Genomic DNA, 12,684 nt, shown 5'->3' with positions numbered 1-12,684 from the left:
AGAAACTGCTGAAAGTATATGGGAACAATTAAATAAAAGATATGGGGCAGTTAATGGGACGAAGGTTTTTGAGATAAAGAAACAATTTGCTTCCACTATGCAAGGAGCTCTTCATAGCTTCCTATTTCAACAAACTTAAAAAATTATGGGATGAACCGAGGGTGATGCGTAGTAATAAAATAAATGCTTGTGGATAACCTATTAGAGCAGAACTTCTGAAAGATAAAGAAGAGGATAGAGTCCACCAATTTCTATTGGGTTTGAATGAGATATATGTTGGGGGTTAGGAATAATATTTTGATGATGCAACCACTTCCATCACTTGATAACACCTATAACATTCTGTTACAAGATGAAAAATAAAGATAAGTAAATCCTGGTTTAAATTTCAGTTCTGAATATGCATCTTTTAATCTGTCTGGCTTCAACAACAAAGCACCTTTTGCTCAGCCTCAAAGACAATATACTCAAAGGGTTAATTTTGACCAGGGTAAAGGTAACCTGAGTAATCTTTTTTGCAAATATTGTAAGAAGCCTGGACACTTAGTTGATAAGTGTTACAAACTTCATGGGTTTCCTCCTAACTTCAAGTTTACCAAAGGCAAGAGAATTGCAACCAATGTGACTACAGAAAGTGAATTCCCCAATGATTCCAACCCAAACTCATCTAGTCTCACTCCTAATGTCAACAGTGGTGTTATGGTATCTTCTGAGGGTCAAATGTCTGCAATACCTGGTCTAACGCAGCAGAAGTACACTCAGTTAATGAATCTGCTTCAACAATCTCAACTGTCTGATTTAGTTACTTCACCTCATATCATGGTATCTGTCAATTTTGCTGGTATATTGTTGTCTGATTCTGTAGTGTCTGGTGCTAGTTCTTGTATGTTGACACAAACCACCAATCCTAGAAAATTAATTTGGATAATTGATTCTTATGTCATTGATCACATGACCTCAAATAAAGTTGTACTTTTCAATATAGCTATTTTAACTATCCCTTATCTTGTATCTCTTCCAAATGGATATAAAGTAAAGGTCACTAGTACAAGATCTTACTCTTTAAATGAATCTATCACTTTGCACAATGTCCTTTATGTCCCTTCTTTTCATCACAACTTAATATCTGTGAATAAATTAGTACAACAATTACGTTGTATAGTTATGTTCACACTTATTTTGGATGTTTTATCCAGGCCCATTTTATGAAGAAGCCTCTGGAGCTTGGTAGAGTGGACGATGGACTCTACAAGGCAGAGTTTCCTTTAACATCTCTCCCACAGAACTCTGTTACTAAAAACTTCAGTTCTTGCAGCTTAGTTTCTGATCTTTCTGTTCACAATCTAACATTTTTAAATACTTCCATTTCCACTTGTAATAAAGCTGCTCAAAATGACATGGATATTGTTTGGCACCAAAGACTTGCACATGTTCCTTTTGTGAGAATAAAAACTATTTCTGCTATTTCTGTTTCTCCTAAACAATATTTTCCTTGTAATGTATGTCCCATAGCTAGACAAACTAGATTGCCCTTCCCTGATAGTAGTATTCAAACCAATAAACCTTTTCAACTCATTCATGTTGACACTTGGGGACCTTATCACATTCCTACTTACTCCGATTATAGATATTTTCTAACAATTATGGATGATTTTAGTAGATCTACTTGGACTCACCTAATGGGGTCTAAAAGCAATGCTTTTTCTCTTCTCAAAGCCTTTGTTCTCATGGTCAAACCCAGTTCAATATGGTTGTCAGTCTATTAGAAGTGACAATGCATTAGAACTTGGGTCCAGTCATATAGCCATTTAATTCTTCTATGATAATGGCATTATTCATCAAACTAGCTGCCCACACACACCACAATAAAATGATGTGGTGGAAAGAAAATATAGGACATTACTTGAATCATCTAGAGCTCTTATGTTCCAGTCCAAGCTACCACTCAAATTCTGGGGTGATTGCCTATTAACAGCCACTTACGTCATCAATAAGCTTCCTTCCAAATTACTCAACAACAAATCACCTTTTGAAATATTACATGGAACCCATCTTATTCTCATCTAAGATCTTTTGGTTGTTTGTGCTATGCAACTATCCCAATTCCACAAAGGGATAAACTCAAACCAAGGGCCATGGAATGTGTATTTCTAGGATATCTTTTTGCCAAAAAGGGATACAAGCTATATTGTTTAGATACTCACAAATTTTTCATTTCCAAAGACATTGTCTTTCATGAGCTTGTGTTTCCCTTTGATACATTTTCCACTTCTTCATCTCCTGCCACACAGTCTCATAGTCTTCCTCCTAGTCCTACTTTGGATTATTTTAATGACACTATTGTTCCTGTTCTCGTTCCTACTCCTATTATACCTACTAATGTAGTTACTCCTAACAGTCATTCCTTATCCTGTCCCCTTGCATTATCTTTTGATAATGATATTACTCATAACTCTAATTCTCCAGCTGCACCTTCTACTTCTTTGTCAACTCCTGCTTCTCCTCCTCCTCCTCCCAATCCTGCTTCACCTACTATCAATCCTGACACAATTCCTCATGTTCTTGAACCTCTTGCTTCTCCCTTAGGGAGATCTGATAGACCACACCATCTTCCCTTCTATCTACAAGACTATAAGTGTCAACTCTCTGCCTTCTTTTCTTGTTCTTCTGTTCAACCTACTGAATTTGAACCTTACACCTATACTCAGACATCACCTATTCCAGCACGGCAAGATGCAATGAGAAAGGAGTTTGATGCACTAGAAGTCAATAATACTTGGGATATTATTGAACTACCTGCAGGGAAGAAACCTACTAGGTGTAAATGGGTATATAAAGTCAAGTATAGAGCTGATGGTAGTGTAGAGAGATATAAAGCTAGGCTTGTGATTAGGTGATACATAGGTGGAAGGATTGGATTTCACTGAAACTTTTTCACCTGTTGTAAAATTGTTCATTGTTAAATGTCTTATAGTTGTTGTTGTTAAGCATGGTTGGTCTATGTTTCAACTTGATGTGAATAATGCGTTCCTTCATGGTGATCTACATGAGGAGGTTTACATGAAGCTTCCTCAAGGTCTTTCAATTTCCTCTTCTTCTTCTTCATCTGTCCCCTTAGTTTGTGTTAGAGATAGCTATGTAAATGTTAGAGATAGCTATGTAATTGTCCCACATTGGAATAGGAGTAGTATCCCCTTTGTATAGAGTAGCTATAAATAGCACCTCTTGTATTGCATCACATACAATATCAATATATCATATTTTCTCCCGTGCCTTCTCACATGGTATCAGAGCTATCGTGAGAGATTTATCACTGTGCATAAATTCCAGCGATTCCGGAAAGTAAAATCAGTCACCGGAACTTTTTTTTTCCGGCGAAGTTCCAACGTTGCGTGGGCCACCTTCCAGCCATTTTTTGGCGATGACTCTTCAGGACAGATTGTTTCCCTTGCAATTCCGAGCCTACCCATCCAGGTTACACCAAATTCCGACCACTTTTTTATTTTTCCGGCGTGAATAGTGATTTCAAAAGGTTGACTTCCGGCCATTTTTTGAAAAAGTTCCTTCAGAACAGTTGGGTCTTCTGGTAATTCCGATCCTACCCCTACTGTTTTATTTCATTCCGACCACTTTGAATATTTTCCGGCTGCAACAGTAACTTTCCAACTGCTACAGTAGTTTACTATTCTGGTTCAGTGTTCCTTACTCTATTTTCAGTGGATTACAGTTGATTATTTCTCTTATTTGGTAATAATTTACAAGATGTCTTTGGGAATTGATGTTTTTGGGTCTAAAAGCATGAGTTCTGGAAACTCTAATGTTATGATTACCTCAGAACCTTTAATGGGAGGTTCAAACTACTTAGCTTGGGCTTTATCTGTCGAGTTATGGTATAAAGGTCAAGGTGTGCAAGATCATCTAATTAAACAGTCTAGCGAAGGAGATGAAAAGGCGATAGCGCTTTGGGCAAAAATTGATGCTCAATTATGTAGCATTTTGTGGCGTTCTATTGATTCTAAGTTGATGTCTTTGTTTCGGCCATTCCAGACATGTTATTTGGTTTGGGCAAAGGCTCGTACGTTATACACTAATGATATATCTCGCTTCTATGATGTGATATCACGGATGACGAACTTAAAGAAGCAAGAATTAGATATGTCTACTTACTTGGGTCAGGTACATGCAATCATGGAGGAATTTGAGACATTGATGCCAGTTTCTACTAGTGTGTCAAAACAACAAGAGCAGCGACAGAAAATGTTTCTAGTTCTTACACTCGCTGGACTTCCTCATGATCTTGATTCAGTACGAGACCAGATTTTGGCAAGTCCGACTGTCCCTACAGTTGATGAATTATTCTCTCGATTACTTCGCCTTGCTGCAGCACCAAGTCACCTAGTGATTTCATCACAGATACTTGATTCCTCTGTTCTTGCATCCCAGACAGTGGATGTTTGGGCATCTCAAGCTATGGAGAATAGATGAGGAGGCGGTCATTTTGGGAGATCTAGACCCAAGTGTTCTTATTGTCACAAACTTGGACACACTCGCGAAATGTGTTATTCCTTAAATGGCCGTCCACCCAAAAATGCCTACGTTGCTCAAAGCGAGACTACAGATAACCAGGGCTTTTCTGTATCTAAAGAAGAATATAATGAGCTCCTTCAGTATCGAGTAAGTAAGCAAACATCTCCACAAGTAGCCTCAGTTGCCCAAACTGACACTCCTATTGCTGGTAATTCTTTTGCTTGTGTTTCCCAGTCTAGTACTCTTGGACCATGGGTCATGGACTCAGGCGCTTCTGATCATATCTCTGGTAATAAATCACTTTTGTCGAATATTGTATATTCACAGTCTCTTCCTACTGTTACTTTAGCCAATGGATGTCAAACTAAGGCACAAGGAGTTGGACAAGCCAACCCATTGTCTTCTATCACCCTAGATTCCGTTCTTTATGTTCCTGGTTGTCCTTTTAGTCTTGCATCTGTTAGTCGTTTGACTCGTGCCCTCAATTGTGGTATATATTTTATTGATGATTCTTTTATTATGCAGGACCGCAGTACGGGACGGACAATTGGTACAGGTCGTGAATCAGAAGGTCTTTACTACCTTAACTCGCTCAGTCCTTCCACAACATGTCTAGTTACAGATCCTCCAGATCTAATCCACAGACGTTTAGGACATCCGAGTTTATCCAAACTTCAAAAGATGGTGCCTAGTTTATCCAGTTTGTCTAGATTAGATTGTGAGTCGTGTCAGCTTGGGAAACATACCCGAGCTTCCTTTACGCGTAGTGTTGAGAGTCATGCAGAGTCTGTTTTCTCCTTGGTTCATTCTGATATATGGGGTCCTAGTAGAGTCAGTTCAACCTTGGGATTTCGTTATTTTGTTAGCTTTATTGATGATTACTCAAGATGTACTTGGCTTTTCTTAATGAAAGATCGTTCTGAGTTATTCTCTATATTCCAGAGTTTTTGTGCTGAAATCAAAAACCAATTTGGTGTCTCTATCCGCATTTTTCGCAGTGATAATGCCTTAGAATATGTATCTTCTCAGTTTCAGCAGTTTATGTCTTCTCATGGAATTATTCATCAGACATCTTGTCCTTATACCCCTCAGCAAAATGGGGTTGCAGAAAGAAAGAATAGGCACCTTATTGAGACTGCTCGCACACTTCTAATTGAGTCTCGTGTTCCGCTGCGTTTTTGGGGCGATGCAGTTCTCACAGCTTGTTATTTGATTAATAGGATGCCTTCATCTCCCATCAAGGGTCAGATTCCACATTCAATATTGTTTCCCCAGTCAGCCTTATACCCTCTTCCACCTCGGGTTTTTGGGAGCACATGTTTTGTTCATAACTTAGCCCCGGGGAAAGATAAGTTAGCTCCTCGTGCTCTCAAGTGTGTCTTCCTTGGTTATTCTCGTGTTCAGAAGGGATATCGTTGTTATTCACCTGATCTTCATAGGTACCTTATGTCAGCTGACGTCACATTTTTCGAGTCTAAACCTTTCTTCACAACTGATGTCACTTCTGCTGACCACCATGACATATCTGAGGTCTTACCTATACCGACTTTTGAGGAGTTTAGTAATCCTCCTCCACCTTCAACCACACTAAACCCTAATCCTCATTATGTTGGTTTGAGTTATCATCGTCTGTCATCTCCCCATTATGCTTTTATATCTTCATTGTCCTCGGTTTCCATCCCTAAGTCTACAGGTGAAGCATTGTCTCATCCAGGATGGCGACAGGCTATGAGTGACGAGATGTCTGCTTTACATACAAGTGGTACATGGGAGCTTGTTCCTCTTCCTTCAGGTAAATCTACCGTTGGTTGTCGTTGGGTTTATGCAGTCAAAGTTGGTCCCGATGGCCAGATTGATCGACTTAAGGCACGTCTTGTTGCCAAAGGATACACTCAAATATTTGGGCTAGATTACAGTGATACCTTCTCTCCAGTGGCTAAAGTGGCATCAGTTCGCCTTTTTCTATCCATGGCTGCAGTTCGTCATTGGCCCCTCTATCAGTTGGACATTAAGAATGCCTTTCTTCATGGTGATCTTGAGGATGAGGTTTATATGGAGCAACCACCTGGTTTTATTGCTCAGGGGGAGTCTCGTGGCCTTGTATGTCGCTTGCGTCGGTCACTTTATGGTCTAAAGCAGTCTCCTCGAGCCTGGTTTGGTAAGTTCAGCACGGTTATCCAGGAGTTTGGCATGACTCGTAGTGAAGCTGATCACTCTGTGTTTTATTGCCACTCTGCTTCAAGTCTATGTATTTATCTGGTAGTCTATGTTGATGATATTGTTATTACGGGCAATGATCAGGATGATATTACTAATCTGAAGCAACATCTCTTCCAGCACTTTCAAACTAAGGATCTAGGCAAATTGAAGTACTTTCTAGGTATTGAGGTTGCTCAATCTAGCTCAGGCATTGTTATTTCTCAAAGGAAATATGTGTTAGACATTCTTGAGGAAACAGGGATGACAGGTTGCAGACCTGTTGACACGCCGATGGATCCGAATTCTAAACTTCTGCCTGGATAGGGGGAGCCGCTTAGCGATCCTTGCAAGCTATAGGCGGCTGGTTGGTAAATTAAATTATCTCACAGTGACTAGGCCCGACATTTCTTATCCTGTGAGTGTTGTAAGTCAGTTTATGAATTCTCCCTGTGATAGTCATTGGGATGCAGTTGTCCGCATTATCCGGTATATAAAATCGGCTCCAGGTAAAGGATTACTGTTTGAGGATCGAGGTCATGAGCAGATCGTTGGGTACTCGGATGCTGATTGGGCAGGATCACCTTCTGATAGACGTTCTACGTCTGGATATTGTGTTTTAGTAGGAGGAAATTTGGTGTCCTGGAAAAGTAAGAAACAAAATGTAGTTGCTCGGTCTAGTGCAGAAGCAGAATACCGAGCAATGGCTATGGCAACATGTGAACTAGTCTGGACCAAACAATTGCTCAAGGAGTTGAAATTTGGTGAAATCAGTCGGATGGAACTTGTGTGCGATAATCAAGCTGCACTTCATATTGCATCAAATCCGGTGTTTCATGAGAGAACTAAACACATTGAGATTGATTGTCACTTCGTTAGAGAAAAGATACTCTTAGGAGATATTACTACGAAGTTTGTGAGATCGAATGATCAACTTGCAGATATTTTCACCAAGTCCCTTACTAGCCCTCGCATTGATTATATATGTAACAAGCTCGGTACATATGATTTATATGCTCCGGCTTGAGGGGGAGTGTTAGAGATAGCTATGTAAATGTTAGAGATAGTTATGTAATTGTCCCACATTGGAATAGGAGTAGTATCCCCTTTGTATAGAGTAGCTATAAATAGCACCTCTTGTATTGCATCACACACAATATCAATATATCATATTTTCTCCCGTGCCTTCTCACATGGTATCAGAGCTATCGTGAGAGATTTATCGCTGTGCATAAATTCCAGCGATTCCGGGAAGTAAAATCAGTCACCAAGCTTTATGTTTCAGAGGGTACACTCATTCCTTAAATGATTACTCTCTATTTGTCAAAGGGTCTTCTGGTGATATTGTCATTCTTGTTGTATATGTAGATGATATAATCTTGACAGGAAACAATCTTGTTGAAATTGCTGCTCTTAAGAAGTTTTTGGATAATGAGTTTAAGATAAAAGATTTGGGTCTCTTGCACTATTTCTTGGGGATTGAGGTTAGTACTTCACCTGATGGTGTATTCTTAAATCGGAAAAAATTTATTTTGGATCTACTTAAAGAATATAACTATTTGGAGGTGTCTTATGTTTCACCTTTGGATTTAAATTCCAAGTTGAAGGCTGACTCTGGTGAGTTGTTTGTCCATCCTGAAATGTACAAGAGTCTAATTAGCAAGCTTCTCTTCTTGACTCATACTAGACTTGATTTATGTTTTGGTGTACAACATTTAAGTCAGTTATTACAAGCTCCAAGACTGCCTCATATGACTGCTGCTCTTCACATGTTGAGGTACCTGAAGGGTATCATTGATGTTGGACTATTCTATTTTAACTCTCCTGATTGTACTCTCACAGCTTATTCTGATAGTGATTGGGCAACTTGACCTGATACTCGCAAGTCTGTCTCTAATTTTTGCGTTTTTCTGGGTGACTAATTGGTAGCATAGAAATCTAAGAAACAACCTGTTATTTCCCTCTCCTCCGCTGAAGCTGAATACATGGCACTGAGCAAAGTGGTGGCTGAACTCACTTGGCTCACAAGGTTGTTTCCTGATCTTTTTATTCCTGTTTCTTATTTTGTTTCTGTTTTTTGTGACAACCAGGCTGCTATTCATATTGCTAAAAATCCAGTGTTTCATGAGCGTACCAAGCACATCGAGGTGGATTGCCATTTTATCAAAAAGAAGTTAGCGGATGGCTTGATTCAGCTATTTCATGTTTCCACCTCTAATCAACTTGCCTACATCTTCACCAAACCTCTTACTGGTGTGCTCCATCAGTCATTTTTGTCCAAGTTGAAGGTGTTCTCCCCCTCCAACTTGAAGGGCGGTGTTAGGCTATCTGACTATCTAGCCTCAGGCCCAATAAGGAACATTTAGTATCTAGGCTGGCCACTGGCCATTATTTTATTTTGTACATATCCACATTTGTATTTTGATTAGTTTTGGCTCTTTTTGTAAATGGAACTTGTATGTAAATATGCTACATATAAATAGAAAAAGGCTGAATGCCTAATTGGTTTTTCCAGCCATAAACAATGTATCTCTTCTTCTTCTCCTTCTCGAATATTCCGCAGATCTCTAATCTTTTTGTTCCTAAATTCTCACTCGATCCAGGATGTTCACATCTCGCTCATGTGTTCTGTGTATAAAAATAGAAAGGAAAAGAAATATAGTTACATAACAATGATCAAGAATAAAGCATACATGTTAGGCCATAGCAAATTGAATATTTCAATAGGTGGTGAAATTGTATAATGGCAACGAATTTATTTGATTTTGTAAAAATATGTATGTTCAAAGGCTCTGTGTTATGTTTAGAATTGATATGTCTATCATATTTAGTTAGAAAAATCAAGTATTTCTGTTCCTCTGTCTCATCTTTTCAACCTGTATTCTAATTCTGATACGTCAATAGACGTTTCGCACATAAAACTCCAACAATAAGAAGAAAGAGATAAAAAAACTAAAAGGTATACCAAATGTTTGAAGAGTAAGAAAGTAGATATTAGAGGTATACGTACAACACATTGCAAAACTTGAAAGATTAAAGGGTATAATTAAGTGTTGTAACTATAGGTTAGATAAATAGACTAGCGAGCAAATGCCGGAGAGTTAATTTATAAATTTTTTAATTTGTTATACATATTTCTATTATATATCTTTAACAGTTTTTGGAAACGTCTTCTTCTATAAAATTTTCTTTCAAAAATTCCATCTGGTATCAAATTCCTAAATATTAGGCAAATTCTAATGCCTGCTTGATATTCAAAGGGTAAAATCCTAATTTCAGGTAAAATGGAACATAATGATTGGTAAAAATAGAATTTTACTGCAGCCAATGTTTAAATATGTAAATGTCTTGATTAAATTGCCCCTTTACTTATGTCATCATCCATCACAACACACTTTCCCATACTATTAGACCCCAAGCCCAACCCCACCTAAACTGTTTCTCACCTCTGTATTTGCCAAGTATATTCATAACATGTAATCTCCTCTCTATTCACTGTTGCACACATTATATGTGAATTACGTGACATGCTTTTGGAAACCGTGCACTTTTAAACAAAAATTTTCAAAACGGGCTTCTACAAAATAACTACAAGTTGCATAAAATTTTTACAAATAGATTGGAAGAAAATTCTATTGGACTTGTGTAAGACCCATATTTAAGTTGGGGTATGTTGTTCTTTTAACCTAACAAAAAAATACAAGAAAAGACAGAAAAAAGAAAAACCTAATCAATTTAAAAGAAGGGCAAAAGCCCACGTGAAAAAAGAAAGAAAAGGGAATTGGGGGAAAGGGAAAAGCAGCGCCGCTACAACAGAAGCAAAAAAAAAAAAACGCAAAGAAGGGAAAAAGGAAGAAGAAGAAGAAGGAAGAGGAGGAGGAGGTTAGAACCAAACTTTGGAAAATAGGTAATATAATATTCTTATATTTTGTTTTACTAATATAAGAGTATATAAATTTAATAATTTAAGTTATATAATGAGATTGACTAATATAATTAGAAACAAAAAAAGATTAAGTAATCTTTCCCTATCTCATAGCACTTTGTGGAAGAATCATGGGTGACTGTGGAACACTTTACACTGAAGATTTAATTTTTTAAAACAAATCAAATCTTAATGTCTTTGTATGTAGTAATATGTGTCACACCTCCTTTTTTCGCACCCGAGAGGGTACAAGGAGTTTTTTTCCAATTAAAGGACAATCGAAAGGGGATTTATTTGTTTATTTCAGAGTCGCCACTTGGGAGATTTAGGGTGTCCCAAGTCACCAATTTTAATCCCGAATCGAGGAAAAGCATGACTCTATATTACAGTCTGCGTACCAGAAATCCGGATAAGGAATTCTGTTAACCCGGGAGAAGGTGTTAGGCATTCCCGAGTTCCGTGGTTCTAGCACGGTCGCTCAACTGTTATATTCGACTTGATTATCTGATTTTATACAAGTGTAAACTTATGTGCAAGATTTAACTTTTAACCGCTTTTATCATTTTACTGTTTTTATCAAGAATTGCAACGTTGTGAAAACATATCTCGAACCACGTTACATCAATGCACCCATGGTTGTTGACATGTTTCGACACGGTTGAGATTTGGATTTGGGTCACATGAATGTGCACCCGAATTAAGGAGAATAAATTATTAAGACGTGCCTAAAGCAACTAGCGTGTTGTTGTTTTGGGTAAGGCCGAAAAATTCGCTAAATGGCCTGTCCCGAATTCTAAGTGTTTTAATGTATATACAGTTAGAGGGCCTCGCCGCTGAGTCTATTTTATTTGACGAGGCTCGTCTCGTTCTACTTTTAAAAGGAATTCGCGACGTCATGGATATGCCTCTCGGATCACGTCACAATCAATGTACCCGTGATTAGAAATACATTTCGAATCCGTCGAGATTTGGATTTGGGTCACATAAATGTGCACCCGAGTTTAAGAAGGTAAGGTTTATTAAAGCGTATCCTAAAGAGACTAACGTGTTGTTATTTTAGGAGGGTTGTGAGATTTGCTAAGCAACCCGTCCTGGAAACTAAATGCTTCAATAATATACATTTAACAAGGGCCCCGCATTTGCACGTTTTGTTTATTTTCATCGAGGCTCATCTCGTTCTTATTTTAAAAGGATATCCTATAGCAACTACGTTTCTTATCGCGTTTGTCCTTATCAATTGAAAACAGTAGATAGTCCTAATTAATTACATGCTTGCAAGTTGTTTGTAACAACATTCAGAAATGCCTAAAATCAGAAACGAGGCTGTCCGAACAAGTAATTCACAGGCCCAAATCCAGCCCAGTGTGATTGGCCAGACCTGGACCACTGCTTGTTCGAAGCAGGCTGGCTTGGCCTGTTTTGGCCTGAACTCGACCCTTGTGAGGTTGAGGCCCTGAATTTGTGTTCCTGATCTTAAGACATGGTTTTAAGAGTTATATATAGCAATTTACTGGAAAGGAAAGAACTCATTTAGTGTACGAATTTTAGGCTTGGCATGCATTACATGCTTATACTACACTATTGCACTAAATCTGAGATACAACCGGTTGCCTTAAGCATACTCTTATCACCATCCTATATACACAATCTAACATTCAACTAACATTCATTGATAGTTATCGGGCCTGAAGGCTATCTCCAACATCCAAAACAGGCATAAAATTTCCTACATTACATGATATTTAAAAGGGCAAACTATGTATATAAACAAAATTCTTCAGGTCTTTCATTTACATTCATGCTCAAATTTCCAGCTACATCTGACAGTGTATTGGGTGTGTACCTGGTATAGGAAGGAAAGGAAGAAAGAAAGTGATCAGTTGAGTAGTATGCACGAATACAGCAGCAGCAGACAGACAGCAACAACACAGCAACAAAATCAACCAACAAAGATGAAGCTCCCGAGTAGTCGAGCAACAAACAACAAATCCCAGAAACAGAGTAGGAACCAACAGAGACAGCAGAGTATTCAATGT

At 38.3% G+C, this 12,684-nt stretch overlaps 1 protein-coding gene across 1 annotated transcript; it reads left to right on the top strand.

The window, feature by feature from the left end:
• Positions 1–4,554: 4,554 nt before the first annotated feature.
• Positions 4,555–8,594, top strand: LOC138883420 (uncharacterized mitochondrial protein AtMg00810-like). The gene is made up of 2 exons (XM_070164106.1): positions 4,555–4,735; positions 8,053–8,594. The coding sequence occupies exons 1-2, from the start codon at positions 4,555–4,557 to the stop codon at positions 8,592–8,594; spliced, it is 723 nt and encodes a 240-aa protein (XP_070020207.1).
• The last annotated feature ends 4,090 nt before the right edge of the window (positions 8,595–12,684 follow it).

Source organism: Nicotiana sylvestris, chromosome 12 (genome assembly GCF_000393655.2).
Source record: "Nicotiana sylvestris chromosome 12, ASM39365v2, whole genome shotgun sequence".
Classification (NCBI taxonomy): Eukaryota; Viridiplantae; Streptophyta; class Magnoliopsida; order Solanales; family Solanaceae; genus Nicotiana; species Nicotiana sylvestris.
Note: the sequence above shows the minus strand (reverse complement) of the source record. Positions and strands in the feature narration are given on the sequence as shown.

Coding starts and splice junctions, on each gene's coding strand:
- LOC138883420 (XM_070164106.1), top strand. CDS start 4,555: ATGTGTTATTCCTTAAATGGCCGTCCACCCAAAAATGCCTACGTTGCT. Junction 4,736..8,052: donor AACTGACACTCCTATTGCTG/GTAATTCTTTTG, acceptor TATTTGTCAAAG/GGTCTTCTGGTGATATTGTC.